Raw genomic sequence first — 19,586 nt, 5'->3', positions numbered from 1 at the left:
GAAATCACCTACAGCTTTATGTACAAAGGGGGTTCAAAGTTTGGCCAGGAGAGTTACTCGTCGGACCTCATTTGGTATGTCAAGAACCTTTGAATGGGATGATGACCAAATTGATGATGGAGAGGGGAATCTTTTGAACAATAGTAAGGCTTTGCTCTTAAATGGTGAAGTCCCTGAACCAAGATCTGTTACCAGGAAGCCGAATGTCCAAAGACAGAGGAACCTAGGCATTTAGTGAAAGACAAATTGCAAGGGGAAATGATGGGTGCAGAATTTTCCAATTCAAGTTTAATTTCGCACAATTCTAAGAAGGTTGGTGTTGTCGCTCAAGTATCTGAAATGATATTTTTCAAGGAGATAGATGTTCAGCTAGATGCAGAAACATCTGGGCGGCAGTTAGATCCTGCTCCCATTGGAAAGGATGTGCCGGATATATTTGATATTGGTTTTGATACTCAAATGGCTGCTGAAGCTATGGAAGCCTTGTTTTATGCACCCCCTCCCAACTCCAGCATTGATTATGCTCATCAAGATACAGAAAACAGTATTAAAGATTCTTCAAAAGGTTCCTTTTCTACAAGGGTTTGTTCTAATTCAGGAGTCACTACAAGAAAAATGAAGCAAACAAATAGGCCTTCCAAGAAGTTGAGTGGAAAAATCTCCAGTTCATTTCAAAAGAACACAAAAAATCAGAAAGAGTTGGATCCAGAGTTACCAGAAGCAAAGAAAGTGAAGAGGGGGAAGTCATTGGCCGAAAACCATTTCAATTCTGGGAACCCCACCAATGCAAAGAAACACTCATGTGGAAGCTCATTTAAATTAATTGAACTAGGAAAGGAAGATAAAGCTTTGGAGAGTGATACCATCAAAGAAGTTGACAAAAAAAATTCGTCAATATCTGTGAAACATGACTCACTTGGAGAAAGGCCATTACAAGGGAAATGTACGAACTTTTCACCCATTACTCACTAGACTAGGCGGCGGTCATCAATATATCTGTTGAAAGAGACTGAGGATCCAATAAATAGTCCTGGGCAAAGTATGAGTGGTGCTATGGAAGTTGGTGTCCTTGAGAAAAGAAGGAAGAACGGTCAAAATGCTGATATGTTTCAAGTGTTAAAAGTATGAGGAAAACGCTGCAAGGTAGGTTTGCATGTGTCCGAAGAAGCTACAAACATAAAAGTGAATCAACAAGCACAAAAAGAGATTGATGTAGATCCAGGAGACATCCATTTGAAGCTAGATGTATGGAGTTATCCTAGAGGGAAAAGAAAAAATCGAAATGTGCCATGTCCTTCAAAAGGAGTAACTGCCACCTGTCTCCCACCCACATTGGTTGAGGGAGAAAAAGGCAATGAGTATTCTATTGGAAGTCACAAAAAGGCACAAGGGAATTCTGAAATCAATTGTTTCAACTTGGATGTAATCAAAAAACCACGATCGTCAGTACATGCTTGCCAAAAGCAAACTTTACAGGTAAAGAAATATGACGAAAGCTTTTTAAGGCAGAGCTCATATGAACGAAGTTCGGCAGATATTGTTAACTGTAGTTCTATAGTCATGGTTAAAAAAATAACTTCCATAGACCCAGATAGAGTCAAGGCCGGGAATGCTAAGGCATCTCTTCCAAAATATCCTAGCCCTGTCAACTTTACCGAAAAGGGTGATGAAAATTGCAAGCAATTTTGCAACAAAAGTCTTTCAAGATTCCCCCTTATGAAAGAGCTTATCAGCTTGGGGATTCCTGGTCCACTACCTGAGTCTGCATCAAAATATTTGAGAAGGCGAAGAGATGTGGCTAGTGTTCGTGTCTTGTTCAGCCAAAACTTGGATGATTATACAATTAAGTAGCAGAAAAAGGTTTTGTTTTGTTTTGTATTTTTCTTTTTTTTCTTTCTTTTTCCCTCATTGCTACTCTAAAATCAGCAAAATGATCAATTATAGATTATCTTTCCTGATGGCATTTCACCTCACAGATTTTGGCACGACTAGACAGTTCCATAGTATCGTGTTGTTCAGATGCTACACATTTCATAGCTGATAGATTTGTACGGACAAGGAATATGTTGGAAGCTATTGCTCTTGGTAAACCAGTGGTGACACATTTGTGGCTTGATAGTTGTGGACAAGCTAGCTGTTTTATTGATGAGAAGAATTACATCCTGAGGGATGCTAAAAAGGAAAAAGAAGTTGGCTTTAGCATGCCAGTTTCATTGGTTCATGCAAGACAACATCCACTTCTAAAGGCAATATTACTAGATTGCATGTTTAAATTAAAACATCTGTCTGCTGATTCAGTATGCATTATTTGTTTGCTGCTCCACTGCAGGATCAAAGAGTCTTCATTACCCCAAACACAAAACCTAGTAAAGATTTAGTTACAAGCATGGTTGAAGCAGTGCAAGGCCGGGTATGTATTTTTTCCAATGTCTTTAATTCCATGGATGGAAGTTTGTTCAACCTCTTTTTATTACCTTCTGTTGATCTGTAAATATGGGCTTGTAATGGTATATGGTTGAGTAATAGATATCGATTTTGCAAATTTATGGACTATGCGATAGTCATAGATTTTTACACGAGAAACACTCAATAGTTGTCAATGGGAACTTTGAAATAAGTGTACCACTATACTAGTTGACGGTAGCTGGAAGTGTTACCTAGATTGACGTTGGCTAGCGTAGTAAATAGAGATATGAATCTACTTAATTTGACTAACGAAATGGCCTTTGATAGAGCCGCGTGGAGAAGAAGGATTCATGTAGCCGACCCCATTTGATGATACTTAAGGCTTGGTTTGGTTTGGTTTACCTATCTTACTTTACTTTCAGACTCTGTCGATCAGTTACATTTTATTTTTAAAGTTTTTCAAAAGTGATGATATTTTGAAATTGTGAGTTTCTGATACTCTCAGGTAGTTGATATAATTCAGAAACCTGCAATGAAGAATGAAACAATCACAGATGATCTATTAATCCTTTCTTGCGAACAGGACTATGCAGTATGCACGCCATTCCTGGAGAAAGGTACAGATTCATCCACCATTTTATCCCTTCTTTGAGATAATTCTTGATTGCAACTAAGTGGGATTTGCTTGTATTATTGCAGGAGCAGCAGTTTACAGTTCAGAGCTTCTTCTTAATGGGATCATTATGCAGAAACTAGAGTTTGAGAGGTCAGCATGGCAAAAAAACCATAGTATTTTCTATCGTTCTTGTTTTATCCTTATAGACAGGAATATAGCTAGAAAACCATATGATTTTATATGCCTATATGCATGAGAAATAAGGTGCAAAGTTTTGCTTATGACCTAGTTTTAGAGCTAATAATTAAATGGGTAAAGTTATGTGTAATCATAATTAGCTAATGCCCATAAGTACCTAAAACTGTGGAACTACTTTTGAAATACTAAAAATAATGCTTAGTTTTGTTGCTTTTCTATGAGTGAACTCTTCTGAAGCACTATCGTGCCCATTCCAATTGGGAACATATTTTTTTTTTGGCTCTCATCCTATTCTTCAGATAGTTGGCTTAGTTGATTATTATAACCATTCAGTTCATATACTGTTGAACCTTCTCTTCACTTGGTGGTGGTTCAACAAATCCTATAGATCAAATACTGTTAAAAAAGAACGAAAAATGGCAAAATATAGATTCAAATCTTATGAACTCAATTCAAGATACATGGTTCCAATTTTCCGTTGAGCAGTATTACCAAATCCAACAATTAAAAGGTGAGTTGGACCCAATGAAATTAATCAGATCTCCTTTTTCTTGAAAATTTGACTGGTGTTAACTGCCCGGTTTCCTTATACATGCTTTGCGTTTTCCAATAACAGGCAACGACTTTTCAAAAAAACATCTCAAGAGTAACTGCTCTAGCGCATAGGTCTGAATGAAGGCAGTGACTCTATCTTCGTGTAGTTATGTGTTAGTAGTTTTTCCCATTTTTGTATTTGGGATGTGGTGTAAATAGGGATGATTGTTTCTAGGTGTGCATTGGGTGTGGCTAATGACGGTATAAAAACAATATGCAAATGAATCATGGATGTAATTTTCTTGATGATATATATAGCCTTGTTTGCCAGCCCTTTGTTGATATTCCTTGATTTACTCACAGCATTATTAAATCTTATTCTTGATCAGACCAAAAAATAATAATAGTTTCACTGTCGATGGAAAACAACAAAGTTCATCCTCAATAGTGTTGCCCTTTTCAGTGACCTCAGGTGGGTGGTTAATTAATTAGGTGGCAACCACAATGACTGTAATATTCTAATAATTCAATTATATTTCACTGTTTTAAATATACATAATCTAATCACAGAATCAAAAATAATTCTTTTATATGGAGCGAGACTCACACATTTGATAAGACCCACCTTATATGAGAACTACGTTTAGTTTTGTGATTGAAAAGTACACTTAAAATAGGGCGAATTACACTAACAGTCCCTCTAGTTTGGGGTTCGTGTCACTTTGGTACCTGACTTTTCAATTATGATACATTTGATCATAAATTTTTAATCTTGTTCCAAATAAAGACAATTGAAGATATCATTAGTCAATTTCAAAGGCAAAATCGTCAATTTGATAAAATATAAACTAATTTAACAAAAATAAATGTCAAAAAAATATTATTGAATTTTTAAAAATAATTTCTACCTACCAAAGATAAAATTATGTAAAATTGATAAATTTTTTGGACATTTATTTATTTATTTATTTATTTATTTTACCAAATTAATTTTTATTATAAGTTTGGATGATAATCATGTAATGAGTGGTTGTTAAACTTTTAATGTGTAATCGATATATTTAATATAAAAATATATATATAAGTAAATGTCTAAAACATTTATCAATTTTATATAATTTTATCTTTAGTGGGTAGAAATAAATTTTAAAAATTCAAAAATATTTTTTAGACATTTATTTTTGTCAAATTAGTTTATATGTTATTAAATTAACGACTTTGCTCTTGAAATTGAGCAATAGTTTTTTCAATTGTCTTTATTTGGAACAATATTCAAAATTCAAGGTTAAATGTATCACAATTGAAAAGTTAAGGATCAAAATGACACAAAACGCAAACTATAAAGAACATTAGTGTAATTCACCCTTTAAAATAAGAAATTTCATAATATTTTGACTTAACTAGAAGTTCTTATTTGGATTAGATGGCATAATTCATTAATGGCTGGAATATATATATATATATATATATATATTTCAAGGAACTTCCCATTCTAACTCTTTAGGATTGTTTGGTGAAATTTATGGTAAACAAAAAATTAAAAAGAATTAAGTTAAAAACATTCATCTCTTAGCCTCTTAATAATTAACTTTTTAAAATTATTTTTATCTCAAAATTTATAAATAGAAGTTGTATCAGATATATTGAAACAAAATTTTGAAATTAAAAAGGTGCAATCTTAATAAGTTGGCGGCTATTTTTTATTTGATTTTCTGAAATTATTTTCATAACTTTTTTTTTGAAAAAATATAAACTAATTGGATGAAAACAAACATTAAAAGATATTTTTTAATTAAAATAATTTATTTTTACCCTCCTGAAAGAGCAAACTACATAAAAATGATTAATTTTTAAAAAAAAATTTACCAATTTAATTTTGGATTTTTTAGAAAAAAATTCTTAAAAAGATTATGAAAATCAAGCTAAACAGAGCTGCAATTTTTCTTTTTCACTGAAAAACACTAATCCTATATCTAATTTTTGCTAACATAATCAAAAAGGGATTCTAACCCAATTATTCACAATTCAGAGTATGCAAATATACACTCTTAAAATATAGATCTACAGTTGTAGAGTGTAGATCTAGACTTTTTATATCCGAAATAAGCATTTTGAGAGTTTTCTCCTTCGATTTCGACATAGATTTTTTGTTTTGACACCCACAATGGTTCCCTCCTCTCTCAACCCTTTTCCCATACCATTGTGGGTATCCTTCCTTCTCCGGCGGCAGTGGTGGCAGAGATGGGCAGCAGCGACGGGGACGACGTCAACGGAGACGGCAGGCTTTCAAGCAGATCTTGCTTTCCAAACCACATCTTTGAACATATCGGTAGTTTTTCCTAGATCGTAACTGTTTTTTTGGCGAATTTCTTTTTTTGTTTGTTGTTTGTTTTTTGTTTTTTGTTTTTTTGTTTTGTTGGCATGGCCCTTTGAGATCTTGATTATATACTGTCATTATCTTTTATTACTATAATGTTTCCCATGTTCTCAAACAAACATACGTTCTCTGTTTTCAAAGTGTCAGACTTGGAAGTTGTAAATTCATATTCAGATTGAATATCCAAACCTATAGTAAATTAATGACTGCAAAAAGCCTAAGCGTAATAACAATAAAAGCATGATTTTCTGAGGCTGGAGATGACAAGAAATAACCACACATACTCCCACAGTTAGGGCCCGTTTGTTTTGAGAGATAGAATGGAGGGGATTGATAATGAGGGGATTAATAGTGAGGGGATTGTTAGTGAGGGGATTGATAGTGAGGGGATTAATAGTGAGGGGATTGATAGCCACTGCAAGAAATTTGACTTTTAGCGGCGTTTCAAAAACGCCGCTATAGGCTTGAAAAACGCCACGATAGAATTTTGCGACGTTTAATATTTTCGTCGAAGATACGGCCGTCGCAATAGCTTAGCAGCGTTTCAAAAGCGTCGCTAAAAAGATATGACGGCGTTTTTTAAAACGTCGCAAAAAGTTTAACAGCCACTTACTTTTCCGTTAATGATGTAATGGTGACATCATTCAGCGACGTTTTTTAAAAAAACGCCATCTATTTTTATTTTTAATCCCTGCCACTGATGCGATGTCATGATGACATCATTTAATGAGATTTTTTTTTCAAAAAGAAGTCTTTTTTATTTTTTTAATTTTTTAAGAACACAACCCAATTAATTGAGAATTTCACTAGGAATAGAAATTGAAAATTAACTGAGAATTTATATATATTTAACTAGGAACAGAGATTGAGAATTAACTAATAATTAATATAAAAGAACATAGATTGGCTCAAATTTGAATTACAATGCCAAATTAAAGATCATAAAAATTCTAGTTCATCTCCTTGGAGATTTAACCCTACAACTTTCCAAATCTCAATCATATACTGTCAAACAGTTTGAATTTTCTTCAAATCAGCCCCCCATGGTTGCCATGTTGTTGTTTAGTGCAAACCTAAGGTCAAAATCTCCATTTTCTCCATGAGAATACTGATCAAGTCTGCTTGTACCTACACCACATACAATCTTTATAAAATTAAACAAGGAAGAAATTGGTTACCAATAGGAACCATCTGAAATGAACAAGGTAGTTTTTTAGGGGAAGCCATCTTAACACGTGCCATAAAGACACATGTTAACAAACAACATCTTTTTATACATAGCATGCAAATGAAATATTAATGACCCGACAATAAACAAGTCCCAAATTCAGAAATGTTTATTATTTATTTTCAGTGTGATTGAAGATACCAAGGAACAACAAAATTTTACAATGATAATTTGCGCCTCTTTTTTCCTTTTTCTTTTTCAGAAGCAATAAAAGAGCCAACAAAAAAAAAAAAATTCCCATAATGATAAGGGCTATTAGTTATCACACTATATCTACACTATCAAATTAGTGCAGAATCAATCTTCATGTCTGAGGATTGAATGCAAGTCATAACCTTCATGAAAATGATGTAGTTGTAAAAGGGAATGTGGCAAGTTCTTAAGCATGTTTTTTCAGAACTTTCTTAATTTTCATTTCAGAGTTCATGAAAGAATGTCTTGATTGAATTAGGAAACTTACAGCATTTTCTGGGGGAAGAACATGTTCAATTGGTGAATCAGTATCACATTTTGTAATTATTCCTCCAAAAGATTCTTGAATCTCCCCATTTTGTTTCTCAAAGTCACCAATCCTCCGGAATTTGTATTTGGGCAGCCGTTCAATGTCTTCCTTTGTTCCTCCTTCCTGTTTTCATACAGAAGTTAATGCCAAGTCAAAGAAGAATCATTCAACATTCAGAGTAAAGGTGATGTCAAATAACCAAACAGACATTTGGTAAAGCAATTCTAAGTGCAGACTAGATAGTTGCCTATGAACCATTTTAACTTAGAGAGAGAGAGAGAGAGAATTAACAACCCAAACTCAGATCTCAGTTATGATCCAATGCTCCTAGCATGATATCTCCTCTTTAGGAACATAGTACAAGGTAGTTAGTGCACTAGTATCTCGAACAAGCTCCACCACTATAGTCATAGAAAGAAATTTCTACACTCTATCCTGTGTAATTAATGTTACATTTTCTTGCAGACAATGTGCCAATAAATTCCATGATGTCACTCACCCAAAGACATAAGGTGTATTCAAATTGCAAACAAAGTAAGAAGTTTCTGTCCAAACTCAGATAACTATTTTGCAGTTGAAAAATCTAGGATTAGAAATATAATATATTAAGTCTTTCATGGAAATAAACACAAAACCAAAGAGACACTTCTGTAAATTACCTAATCTGCTACTGCATATAATATTGCAATTATACATGTCATTTTAATAAACGAAATTTTAATTCTTACGAAATTTTTATCAGAATTATGTAACATTTATAGTTATGTAATTAAATGTCATTTTAATAAACGATTTAAAATAATAAATCTTGCCATAGGCACATTATTTTATATATAAATTCAAAAGTAAATAAACTGATTAAACAAATCTAAAATTATTTTATATATAATTATTTTTGCCATAGGCACATTACTTTATCTAAAATTGAGGAGACTATTCAAAAGTAAATAAACTGGTTAAATAAAGGTAAATATCTAGAAACGATCCACCTTAACTGTTATTAAAAGTATATACGAGGGGTGAAAAATGACCAAAACACCAAAATAGGAGACAAAGTATTCATCAAGTACATCAAACTATAGTATCAGGACATACCTGAGTCATCATTTCTGGCCGAATTGACTGTTGAAGCACGCAGAGAGCACCATTCTTACCATGACTAGAACAGCACACCTGAAAAGTACACCCAAATGAAAACAACAAAGGCTACCATTTTTTTTTTCTTGATAAGTAAGAAAGGTTACCATATTACAAATGTACAAAGCAATAAACCATTAGAATTGTATGATTTGCTGCTTTAGGAATGTCAGTCCAGTATGGATTAATAAGAAGCAAAATATAATAATTTAAGAAAAGAGTTTCAAATAATAGCATTTAACAGCAACTGTACTCAATAACATGTATAACCAGACAGTAGAAGCATGATCAAATTAATGCCCTAAACCTTATTATTAGCATCAAGTTTGAAGAAACAGAAACCAACCAGTTCATAATTACTTTGCTTAGAAATTCCCACCGCATTTGAATCAGCATTAATCCTTAAACCATAAGAGAAGTCCTTTATAGGACCAACATTAATCAGTGAATCTCTCACTGCAAATGAGAAACTCTTCTGCATGGATCAAGAAAGCATAACATTACTAGAAAATAAATAATAAGATGATAAACAATGTAAACAAGCTGCTAGATTAAAGATAAAAGCCAAAATACAAACTCCCAAGAAGACAAATCAATTTCACTAGAAAGTAAAGGTTGGTAAAGCTGCAAAAGATGAAAAATAAAGAAAGAATGACAGGTGCATGATGTGAATCCATGTTACAATAGCAACATAAAACACATCAAAATGACACGGACATACTGAAATAGCAAATTCTAATAAAGTAAGACTTGGGCACAGGAAGAGAGTGCAGAATTTAGGACATTTTTTTAAATGTATATGTATTTCATATAGACAAATCTATAATTTTTGTTGATTTGTTCAAATTTCTAAAACAAAATTTGCACACAAAAAAAAAAAAAAAAGGATAGAAAGAAAAGCAGAAAACTCAACCTATATCACTTTAAATCAATGGGTTACTACTCTTTCCATTATTACAGATTTTTTGCTTGCAGCTGCATTCTTTTCTATTTTATAAAAAAAAAATTGTTCATTACATGCTTGTCGTGCTTTGACTGACTGAACTGGACAAAACCTTGTCCCAACTCAACAACAAAAAACAACATATCACTATTTTCATTTAAAAAATCAAATTAAAATTTACAAGTGGAAACCAAAAATTTAATCAACCCTTTAAGGACTTAAACCTCTGAATCACAAGGCCTTTGATCCAGATGCTTGAAATTTGTTAACAACCCATATACGGCAAACACTCTAGATTATGAATTTAAGAACACCCAGTTTCAAAGAAGTGAAAATTTGGGTATCAATCCCTTGCCATAATGTACCATTGGAGTCTCTGCCGCTGTGTCGCCACCCGTCCCTCTTCGTCTCTCTGATTTCAGAACTGAGAGAAAAGAAAAGAGGGGGAGGGAGGGGGGAGGGAACTATGTTCAAAACAACGTCGTTTGGTAGCACTGCAGAGACCGTGGCAGAGGATCCGGACACAGTGTTAGTGTGGATGGTGATGATGTCAGTGGTGCAGTGATGGTAATGATGATAGGATGTCAATGACAGTGGTGATGGTGTTAGGATTCCTTTGATAACTAAAATTTTTTTTCATTTGACTTCCCAAACATCATAAAATATTTTTAAAATTTTGTTCTTGAAAATACAAAAATAAATTTACCTCTCTTAATACCCCACCCCAATTCTGAAGCTTCTAGGATGGACTGTAATGGTGGGGTTCAGGCTCCCCTTAGAAGTCGGACCAACTCCACCATTTTTCAGAAGAGACATCACTGGACATATGTTCGTATATGGCCGCAAGCAGGTTAAAGGACATCATTTACTCTCCTACAATTACCAACTCAGGCAGTAAAGATAAAGAGAGAAAAATAATTAACCTTAAAAATTAAAACATAATAATAATAAGATCATCTGACACCGTCATGGATTAAAAACCCATCCAAAAACTTCAGGTCCACAATCATTTACTACAAGCTCTGATCCTCAACAACCGTGTTGACTAGAGATATCAATACCTGTTGGACGCCTAAAGAATTTTTGTAGAAACAATAATATTAGCTACACCCTTGATGAAAGATTAAAAGCACCAGGGAAATCAATACAGTAGGACTCCAATGTAGATGTCCTGTAAGTTGTAACACTGACGTGTGTGTATGGAAAAGCTAAATTTAGAGAAATCTAGTGTCCGGCATGGACATACTCCCACACCATTAAGGACACCACTTTTCTTCCTAAAAGAAACAGACCTGACTGTTCATGCAGAAGTCATCCTCCATGAGTTGCTTCCGAGCAATATCTTCACACACGACTAACTGTTGCAGGTAGCTCAAGGACAAACCCACAGAATAGATATAGCCTGAGAACTATACTTATCAAAAAACTGATTACGTCATTTAAGCAAAAACATATACGCAAAATAACAAATGAAAGAATCACAAACAGATAAATATTAACTGCAAATCAAAAAGGAGTTCCACCAATCACAATACATCAGTTCACTCAGCTGGGGATAATTGTTTAATATCAAGAAAAGACGGGAAGGAAAAACTTAAACCAGTTTCCATAATACTTCAAACCTGAAGCTATTCAAGCAGGTCTACCCAAATATTCACATCTTCACGTCGACGCATTTCTAGCACAAAAACATCAAGTAGCCTTCGGATACATGAAAAAACAGCAGTCTTTAAAGAGCCAAACAGACCATACCAAAAGTAGAGATGTGATCAATTAGAGGCCACCTGAACTTTCTACTCCAGTTTAGATGCACCCAATTCATTCTTAGATTTTGACATTACCTGCAAAAAGAGCAACAAAGAGCCTGCATTAATGGAAAGAAGTTGAGATTCGTTGATCCATGACAACTTGGGTCTCTTAGGTTCCTGAGTTCAACACTCATCAATACATCATTCTTAAACTAGAAAAGCAATTTATTATTATTATTTTTTATTATTATTATTTTTTTTTAATGACTACATTTTATAATATGTAGATCACAAGAAACTCCAATTATCTCACAATGTTTTCTTAAATAATTACGAAACAAGAAACCTCTAGAACTTTCCTAATCACTTCCAAATGGGCAGAAAATATGATATCGATGAGAAAACAACCATGAAAGATACTACCACTGGGAAAACTTGTGTATAAACTATGAAGCAAGCCTGAGTGGTACTTTCACATGCATGAACAAATACAAACTGCACATATTTACACACAATCAAGCAGTGGCGGAGCCAAGATTTTGATTCATGGGGGGTACCATTAAGTCGAATCCTTAGCAAGATCAATCACAACCTAAACGAATCCAATTTCCATTTGGTGATAGAACAACCAAAGATCAACATATCACTATTTTCTTCGTCTACGGTCCTTGAAACAATAATACCCATCACAAAAAAACAAATACAGGGTACTTACAATGCCCTTGTTCCTTCCATAGTTATTAGGTTCTCGGAAAAGATGACTTGTATCACAACGAGCAGAGAAGTTGACAACTGCCCACCGTTCTATTCGGATGGGGGTGAAGAGTTGCTTTAAAAGAATAAAACAAGAACAATTTAATTGCCAAATTAGTTCACAAAGTTGCTGAATTTAAGCAAAATAGGGAATGTAAAAGAATTATCAATTTCTGCAACCCTCCACCTAAAGTTGGAACACTTCTCTTCCATTATTACGAGGAAGATAGCTAGGCCGTTTTGGTGTTTCAACATCAAGGCATGGCATGAATGCAGAATAATTAAGTTCAATGTTATCCACCATCAGCATTCCTCACTTTCAAAGAAAAACTTGGAGAAACAATAAAACAAAATAGCATTATAAGTTTTCAACTGTAATGTATCAAAATAAGAAGTTCCATGCAATTAAACAAGCAAAGCACTTACAATTGCTGATTGCAAGGCTTTTCACTCAAGCCTATGATCTTAAATTCCATGTTGCTGTGCCTTGTCTTAACCGTCATATTTTTTAGCATTTTCTTAGCCTGAACATGTCCAAACAATTACAATTTCAATAGACAAATAATAAAAATAAAATACAGAACAAACTACCAATAAATTACCTTTGCCCAGTCAATATTACGAGGTTCCCGTGCATTCTGATTGGCCAGAAGAAAATCAATCACAGGTCCAGGTGTTAATATCATAGTTGTAGACACATCTGCACAATGAATTGTACGCAGCATTAAAAATGGAAAAATCCCTAAAAGAATGACTGCCTCAACAAAAGGCAACTCCTGCATTCAACACCATAAGTTCATTTAGCAAAAAGATAGCAGATGTGGAAACAATAAGAAACACAAACAAAAGGGGAAAGTCGATGACCTTCCTTGTGGCCTAGTGGCATGGGTGGCAGCACTTAGGTGCTTGCAAGGGTGAGGTAAGGGGTTCAATCCCCCAGGTTGCTAACTTTCGCAAATGAAAAAAACAAAAAAACAAAAGAGGAAATGTTAAACAAAAGAGGTAATTATTTCTATATTGTTTCAATATAGACTATCAGTAAAATAGCTCAGTCAATGCATCTTCGAATGACAATTCCCCTGTTTTCTATGATCAATCAAACAAAGGCTAGTTAATTTTCAAGGTCAAATTGTAGTAAAGATATAAGGAGGCTATTGTACGTTATGTATATAAACTAATACCATGATGATTCATTTCATCATGGGCCATAGATAACTTTTTGTTTGCATACGCTGCTCGCTTGGCCGTATTTCTTTTAATTCTCCATTCTTCATCTGACAAGAAAAAACGATTAATATATTTCAAAAATCTATGTCAAAGATCATGTTCTATAGCATATTACTTCTACAGGCCATAGGATCCCTTTGATAGACCTCATAGTTTGGGAACCATTAAATGGGGTCCAACTCCTTAGAATGAGCCTAATCTATACAAGACAATCAGATTCATCTCTTTAGACCAGTCTTATATGAGACAATGACTGAAAAGAAAATGCTATGGACCATGGTAAAATAGTGAAGCTGATTACAACCTACTTAAATTGCAATTCAACCAACTGAAACTTACCTCAGTTTCACCAGCAGTAGCAGCTACTGAATGAGCTACTTCCATCTTCCTATTTTTTTCAAGGAATGCAGCACGCTACAAAAGATTGTATGGTCAAATATGTGAGTTGTGAAGAACTAAAATACTATCATCAAAATGTTTTAGTTTAATATGCAAATATCAGACAGACAAAACCTCTAATGGATCCATGGCTGCATTTGATTTGTAGAATCTGTCCAAGAAAGACCCTTCAACTGAAAACAAAGAAACACCAAAAGAAATCAGATGTAGATGTACAATATATTCATAATTGATGACTCAAATCATCTCAAAAGCATTTGAAGATCCCCCAAGTCTTTGTATCGTATCTTGTTGTCTACAGGAAGCATGTTTCAATGCAGATATAAAAATATGTTCTACCAATATACAAACATAGATTGAAAAAACTGAAAATAATGAGATTGAAAAACAGAAAGATCAAAGTGAATGAGATTCTATTGAAAAGAGAGCAGACCAAAAATAGCAAGTGAAAAGATTAAAAAGAGTACAATTCGACTGAAGAGAGGCCAGATCGAAGAGCGAGGAAGATAGTAAATCATGTGTTTGAGACCAAATCTGAGAAAGAGAGAGAGAGAGAGGACGAGACCAGAGGGAGGGTAGCGACGGGAGGACTAACCTTAGGAGGAGCTTCAACAGGTAGGGCGCATCCAATGCCATCGCGCTCGAAACCCAATATTCATGATCTCGTCTCCTCATCTTGCTTCGACTCGACCAGTCTTGGTCCCGATCCCAAACCATGATCTCGATCCTTTTTCACTCCTCGGTCTCTTAACCTCACGTTCGTGCAAATCAACCGGTTCACCTTCCTCTGCAAAATTATCCGAGTCAGAATCAAGAAAAACAAACAATCGTGCAGAAATTTCAACGAAATCGATTCAAGAATCGATGGATTTAGAAAACAATAGAGCGAGAATCGAAATCGAATCTGATGAATCTCTCAAGAAGTATGCGGAGAGACAGAGAAAACCTAGATCTAGGACGAAGAGAGAAAACAATAGATAAAGAACGATAGACGGAAAGAGAAATGGAGACGGAGCACCGTTATAAAGCGAAACGCGTGCTTAAAAGAGGATAATAACGCGTGTTTTTAATTTCACTTTATGCTTTCCACGGCGTTTGTCAAAAAAACGTTGTCTCAAAAACGTGGTTATAGGCAAATTTTGTTGTAGTGTAGTGAGGGGATTAATAATGAGGAATTGTTAAATTATTTTTATATAAAATAATAAAACAAATAAAAAAATATAAAAAATTAAACATTATATTTAAAAAAAATTCCCAATATATAAAAAATAAAAAAATTTCTAATCCCCTCACTATTTTCTAATACCATCTCTACCTCCTCCTTACCAATCCCCCTTCCAAGGGTATTAGCAATACCAAGGGACTAATAGTCTCAACCCTTTCTTTGCAAACAAACAGGAACTTTGGTAATACCTTGGTATTACTAGTCCTAATACCCTCTCTATAGCCCAAAACAAACGGGGCCTTAGTTCTTATTGAACTCTTCTGATCATATAGGAATAAAATCACATACACCAAGGCCCAGTGAAGTGCAAACTCACACAACACACCACCAAGTCCTTACTTTTGAATGAGTGATGAAGATTTATAAGGCTCACTTGGGAACACATGACCAATGTGTGACATACAAATTTGCACACAAAAATTGTATAGTCAACCATTTATGAAGACATCATGACTAGTTTTCTCATCATGGAAATGAAAGGAAAAGAAGTACCCTCCCATTGTCTTCAAATTCCTAATCTTTATATTCAGAAGCAATACAATTACATACTCACATTTTAAAGAAATGCCAAACTTATAATAGCAAACATAAGAAAACCCTTTACATGCAGATCCAGAACCAACTGACACCAAATTTCCATAAAACAGAACAACGTGCATGATTTAACAATATTATCATTTCCATTCCATATGTTAGCATGATTTAACAATTTTTTTTGTCTTATCTATAGCAACAAACTATGACCTTGTTCTATTTCTTCTGTGTACGACTACAAGTTACTGTTAAAGAATCAGAAGAACCCAAACTAAAACCTTCCAATAAGTTAACATGAACAACATATAAATGATGTGGTTTAATTTAATACAAGAAATGCTTGATATGCATACAACTGGGGGGAAAGATGGAACTGACCAAGTTCCTGAAAACCGCATGTGTACGGCGTCCCTATGATATAGACCAATATCCTGCAAGGTCACTGCTCAGCAAGAAGTTCCCTCCCAAGTCCCGCCTCGCCTCGGCTCCACCAACCCAACACCCAAAAGTGCTTCTTCCTCTCCAACAGATCCAATAATCTATGTATTCTATACAACACAAGTTCCAAATCTATACAACATATCCCAACTTAACAAATGAAAGACATATACAAATTATCAGAAAAATTAGGAAAAGTGAGTCCTACTCAAAAAGACTTCTTACCGTAAACATTTTACCGCCAAAAGCTCCTTACAACAAAAAAGGTGGAAAAAACAAAATTTTAAGAAAATTATAACAATACAGATGGATGCCAATTTCCAGCCTCACAAGCAAGACAGATTTGGGAGAGCAGCTAAGTCCACCCGGCTTCATAAGATTTGACGATTCTCAATTCTTCAGATCAATGAACAAGAAGAGGCATTTAACTTCAACCAGAGAAACCCATCTCACAATAGCATTTCAAGTATACAATCTGGACACTCCAGTCCAAGTAGGCAACAAGTTGCCCAACAAATATGTGTACCATTTGAATTGGAGAAGACTAGTCCCTGCAAGCCAAAGACGAAAGATATTAGCATTCACTGTGATAACAGAACTGACAAGCAATAGCGGCAACACGTACCACAAAGTACATGAATACAAAAATATTTGTGAGAGAGAGAGGGGGGGTCTCCATGGTCAAAATCTTCCATTAAGCAATGGGAAAAATGAAGTCAAACACAAGTGGAGTTCGGCATGACACACATATTTACCTTTCCACAAGTTAAAAAGTGATGATGTAGACGAGCATCATGCGAGTGCAAGAAGAAATTGCAAATTTCAAAAGTACATTTCAGTTTCCATTCCAACATCTGAAAATATTTTCATAAAAAGCCAAATAACTGAAATTGTATTGTCCATTTAGGCTGCGAAGTTCAAAGTGATTAAGCATATTCCCTCCCAAGTTTCAACGACATTATTCAGATCATGGGTTTGATCTCATTTTCACAATTCATTGAACCAGAGTAATAATGGTTTTCAACGACATTATCCCACCCTTTGGATCTATCCTTGGTGATGATGTTCAACATAAAAATAATGGTTTTTTCTATTTCAATCAATAAAATTTGGTGGCTTTTGGCAAACCAACTAAAAACTCTATCTTTTTTTTTTTTTTTGAATGTTATTATTATTTTTTTAATTTGCCTCTAAAATTTTACATTTTTTGTGTATCTAGTGTAGAATGATCTAAAAACATTCCCAACTTATTTTCACTTTTTTTTTAGTCAATTATTTTCCATTTTAATTTTATAACTTATTTGGTCTATACAATCGAGTAGATGCTAAAATGCAAAGTTTTTTAAATTTTTTTTGAAAAACCTCTAGTACAAATGAAAAAAAAAAAAAAAAAAAAAAAATCCAAATACTTACCCCAGTTCCACTAAATTTTCTTTATGAAAAATTACAACTCAATAGTATTTTGAAAAAATAATTACAAATTTTTAAATTTACCACTCTAATGTGGTTTTTTTTTCTACACTTGCATTACTACCTACCTTTAAAACAATTCAAAATATATTCCAAGCAAAATAAACATTTAAAAGCTTTGAGCAGAGAGGATTTGGTGATGGTGGCGGTTGATGGTGGTTACGGGAGAGAAGGAAACATAATCTCATTAGAAAATAGATAGTATAAAGTTTAAATATTGGTAGTAGTATAATCGTAAACTTATTAACAACCTAAAATAAAAAATAAAAAATAAAGAAAAAGAAAAACCTATTCATTTTCTTTTCATTTTTCTAACCCAACCATACAAAAGAAAAGAATTTAGCACCTTTCACTTCATTTTTTTTCCTTCTCTTTTCCTTTCCCTCCACAAATTCAAGATTCAAACATATTGAAAAAATACAAATAAAAATAAAAAAGGAATTCGTAAAAGGCCACTTTGCAGCTTGGCAATCAAGTTTTTGTTGAGTTTGAAGTCTTATTTGAAGTTTGGCTATCCGTTTTCCAATAAATTTTTTTGAAGTTTGGATATCAGCTTCCCAATAAAACTAATTAATTTGGATGGGAACCCTGCAGTTCCGATTGATTAGCCACGTCTACTCCAATATCACAATGCATTCTAAGACTGAAATGACCTGAAGGAAATTTATTAATAAGAACAAAATGTGCAGCCATAATGGTTATAAAATACCATGTCACTTATCAGCCATTTCAATCTGTTATGATTTGATTCTAGCTGCTACGTTGTAAATACTTGAACAATCAAGACGTCATTTTTCACATTTGATATACCTACTTCAGCACATTATTTTGCAAAGTAATTTAGTGCTTGAAAAATGGAACCACACCACATAAGGGATTTGAAGCAATTTTACTTAAACAAAAAGACAATGTGACATAAGTATGTAACATAACCACGTGGTATATAAACACTATAGCGATCCCGGATTTACCCTTGTTGTACAGTGATCCGGACATGTGTCCGTGGATGTTGGTAGTTGATTATTATCTTGTTTACATCCTTTTTACTTTGTATTTGAGTTATAGGATGTGTTGGGCAGGTTTGTTACAGGTTGGTTGAGTTTAGAAACCAAAACTAGTTGCCCAGATTTTGACCTGTCCGCTCGAGCGGGGGTTTGGGCGCTCGAGCGGGAATTGCACCTATCCAGTATTTCCCGTGCAGTGTTGGACGCTCGAGCGTGGAGTTGGCCGCTCGAGCGGGGTTGTGTGAGTGCCGCTCGAGCGGGAGTTGGAAGCTCGAGCGGAGACCTGGTTCTGTAAAAGTTCTGGGAGTGAGTATCCGCCGCTCGAGCGGGATTGTTGGCGCTCGAGCGGGAGTCTGTGAGTGACGCTCGAGCGGGGTGTTTGACGCTCGAGCGGGGCGACTGGGTTTAAGTTCCGAGTTTTGACTTTTCAAATCACTTTTTCACTTTCTCTTCTCTCTCCTACTTTTCCAAAAACACCATTGTTGAGCCTCTCACTCTAGAACTCTACCTTCTCTCTAGGTTTTGATCTAGTAGGAGTGATTTGCTCATCTTTGGCCTTTACAAAAAAGTTGTTGATCGTCGAGGGCTACTTTTTAATCTGAAAATTTCGGGATTTGAAGCACGTTGGGTTTTGTCATCTTCTCCCTTGGAGCTCCGAATTTGAGGTAGGGATATCCTACTCCTCTCTATGGATTTTGTCTTTAAATTTTGGTATTTTGAGAGGTTGGGGTTGGTTCGGTAAATTTGTGAAGGATTGGGGCTTTTGTGTTATTTTACAAAGGTTGGGGTTTTATTTATAATAAACCTAGATGCATGTTTGGTATAGAGAAATGGAATAAATGTTGAA

General features: G+C 34.5%; 2 protein-coding genes across 5 annotated transcripts; one reads left to right on the top strand and one right to left on the bottom strand.

Annotated features, from left to right (window-relative positions):
• The first annotated feature begins 261 nt into the window (after nucleotides 1-261).
• LOC114260271 (uncharacterized) lies at nucleotides 262-3,244 on the top strand. The gene is made up of 7 exons (XM_082922285.1): nucleotides 262-943; nucleotides 1,148-1,803; nucleotides 1,977-2,216; nucleotides 2,330-2,410; nucleotides 2,912-3,023; nucleotides 3,106-3,172; nucleotides 3,229-3,244. Exons 1-7 carry the CDS (start codon nucleotides 262-264, stop codon nucleotides 3,242-3,244), a joined length of 1,854 nt encoding a protein of 617 aa, XP_082778411.1.
• A 3,752-nt stretch (nucleotides 3,245-6,996) lies between these two features.
• LOC145806081 (protein argonaute 6-like) lies at nucleotides 6,997-15,150 on the bottom strand. Of its 4 annotated transcripts, XR_014348601.1 has the most exons (12): nucleotides 14,664-15,143; nucleotides 14,183-14,241; nucleotides 14,009-14,083; nucleotides 13,045-13,142; nucleotides 12,869-12,966; nucleotides 12,405-12,518; nucleotides 12,199-12,281; nucleotides 10,648-11,782; nucleotides 9,345-9,473; nucleotides 8,957-9,034; nucleotides 7,820-7,984; nucleotides 6,997-7,259 (listed from the first exon to the last, which is right to left on the bottom strand). XR_014348601.1 is itself a non-coding variant. In XM_082901805.1 (11 exons), the coding sequence occupies exons 4-7, from the start codon at nucleotides 13,326-13,328 to the stop codon at nucleotides 11,735-11,737; spliced, it is 282 nt and encodes a 93-aa protein (XP_082757931.1). In that variant the 5' UTR covers nucleotides 13,329-13,716; nucleotides 14,009-14,083; nucleotides 14,183-14,241; nucleotides 14,664-15,150; the 3' UTR covers nucleotides 6,997-7,259; nucleotides 7,820-7,984; nucleotides 8,957-9,034; nucleotides 9,345-9,473; nucleotides 10,648-11,734. The 4 variants fall into 4 exon arrangements, 2 of the variants coding, with proteins under 2 accessions (XP_082757931.1, XP_082757933.1); XR_014348600.1 differs by having other exon boundaries at nucleotides 12,405-12,966; nucleotides 14,664-15,145; XM_082901805.1 differs by lacking the exons at nucleotides 12,199-12,281; nucleotides 12,869-12,966 and adding an exon at nucleotides 13,307-13,716 and having other exon boundaries at nucleotides 14,664-15,150.
• Between the last annotated feature and the right edge of the window lie 4,436 nt (nucleotides 15,151-19,586).

The sequence above is a fragment of the Camellia sinensis genome, chromosome 1, assembly GCF_055761805.1.
Source record: "Camellia sinensis isolate YWXY chromosome 1, ASM5576180v1, whole genome shotgun sequence".
NCBI lineage: Eukaryota > Viridiplantae > Streptophyta > Magnoliopsida > Ericales > Theaceae > Camellia > Camellia sinensis.
This window is presented reverse-complemented; position numbering and strand designations above follow the sequence as displayed.